The sequence below is a fragment of the Nannobrachium achirus genome (genome assembly GCF_963921795.1).
Source record: "Nannobrachium achirus genome assembly, chromosome: 8".
In the NCBI taxonomy this organism is placed as follows: Eukaryota; Metazoa; Chordata; class Actinopteri; order Myctophiformes; family Myctophidae; genus Nannobrachium; species Nannobrachium achirus.
This window is the reverse complement of record NC_137817.1, coordinates 21168610-21170525: the sequence shown is the minus strand read 5'-3', so window position 1 is coordinate 21170525 and position 1916 is coordinate 21168610. Positions and strand designations below refer to the sequence as shown.

General features: G+C 45.1%; 1 protein-coding gene across 1 annotated transcript; it reads right to left on the bottom strand.

Annotated features, from left to right (window-relative positions):
* Positions 1–582: 582 nt before the first annotated feature.
* LOC308290311 (claudin-4-like) lies at positions 583–1684 on the bottom strand. Its single transcript, XM_080732103.1, has one exon. It carries the CDS (start codon positions 1637–1639, stop codon positions 983–985), a length of 657 nt encoding a protein of 218 aa, XP_080588229.1. The 5' UTR covers positions 1640–1684; the 3' UTR covers positions 583–982.
* Positions 1685–1916: the final 232 nt, after the last annotated feature.

The window sequence follows — 1916 nt, the reverse complement described above, 5'->3', positions numbered from 1 at the left end:
TCTGGAATGCCCTTGAGATTCCTCTGCGTAGGATGATCTCCCTAGATATGCCCCAGAAATTGGGATAATAGATCCCTCGCCCCCCTTAACATTCCGTGAGCCAGTGTTGACAAGCCACCCTGGCCTCCACCTCTAGAATGAACCAGTTTATTGTTTCGGAATGAGGGGAGTCTACTGGGATGGTTAAACATTAGGGAGCTGACAAAGTAACGGCTCTAGTTATTGTTTAGCCGATAATATATGTGTGGCGGCAAACATGCCTGTACTGATAAGCCACTGCAAAAAAGTTAACTTATCATATTCAATGCTCATGGTGTTTTCATTACTTTATAAACTATAAAGGCAACAATCAAACAAGGTATCCAATTACTTATGTAACTACCACTGAATTACATTGAATTAAATTGATCTATTTAGTAAAAATATTGCCATGATTCAATTATAATTCATTTAATTCAAATACTAATTCACAATCGTGTAAATAAAATTTCAGGGTCATTGTGCATTAATAAAGACAAATAAAAAATAAAAAAGCAACACAATACTTTATTGTAAGAGTTACAAACACTAAACTAAACAACTGGTTCTATTTCCTGACAAAATGTTTGTATGTCTATTTAGGCAAAATACATCACCAAATCTCAGCCAGTCAGCTATAGTAAAAAAGAGTTATACTTAAAATAAATCAACTGTTTGGAAATGATTATCAAACAGTTCAAACAGTCACAACAGTTATTTTGATTAGTTTCAGTGCTTCAAACATCCTCAACATAACACACTGAATATTGGAAGTCCACTTCGATGTGGTCCCTGTCCAACAGGAAATAATGAAGACATTTTGCTTGGAGGTCTGTCTTGTAGATCAGAAAGTGTTTTCCTCATCTCAACATAATCATAGTCAAACATGGATCGTAAAATGTTTCTCTTTGAGCTGTCCTTAATCCCTCTGTGGGAAACACTTGAGAGGACAGCAGGTGTGGAGTCAGACATAGTCCCTCTTATCATAGCCACTGGGAACAACAGACCTGGCTTGGGAGTACACCATCCTTGAAGGGGGGCCATATCTTTTTTCAGGTTGCGGGGGGCAGCTGTAGCAGAGTATGCACCCTCCTATGAGCAGAAAGGCAGCTGCTGCCCAGCCCAGGTACAGAGCTGCTCCAATCTCCCTCTTCTGAGCCTCTGGAGTGAGTGGGCTGTAGAACTCCATGATGATGCTGTGGGCCGACCACGACACCGGGATCAGCTGGGTCAAAGAGGCCAGGATGAAAGCCACCCCTGCGGCTATCATCACCCGCGCCTTGGATGCCTCTTCCTCCACACAGTTGGTGCACTTAGCCCCCATCACAGCCACCATTACCCCGACAATGCCTACCACGATTGAGATGACGGTGAGGGCCCGGGCTGCCTGGAGGTCAGCGCTCAGAGCCAGCATGGAGTCATAGACTTTGCACTGCATCTGGCCTGTACTCTGGACCACGCAGCTCATCCAGATGCCCTCCCAGATGGTCTGGGCTGTGACAATGTTCACCCCAATAAAAGCGGACACTCTCCACATGGGCAAGGCGCAGGACACGATGCCGGAAATCCATCCGAAGACAGCCAGAATGACCCCAAGTATCTCCAGTCCAGCAGCGGGCATTTTTAAGCTTGTTTCTGTACGGGTGCACGGGGGTCCTATACTCGCACAAACGTGAATTCACTGTGCTGTGGAATTCCCACAGCCGGGGATATGTTCACAGCAGCAGAAGGTGGAGTCACCTGGGGATTGGTCAGGGAGTTTCAAATCCAAATAAAACCCCAGCCTGTCAAACGACCGTAGCTTAATCATTCAACCACCATGGGCCCCAGTAGCACTCCCAACTGTTTGGGTTAGGTAGTATAATTATGTTGAGCCGGTTTTAGTCCACATGCTTAGT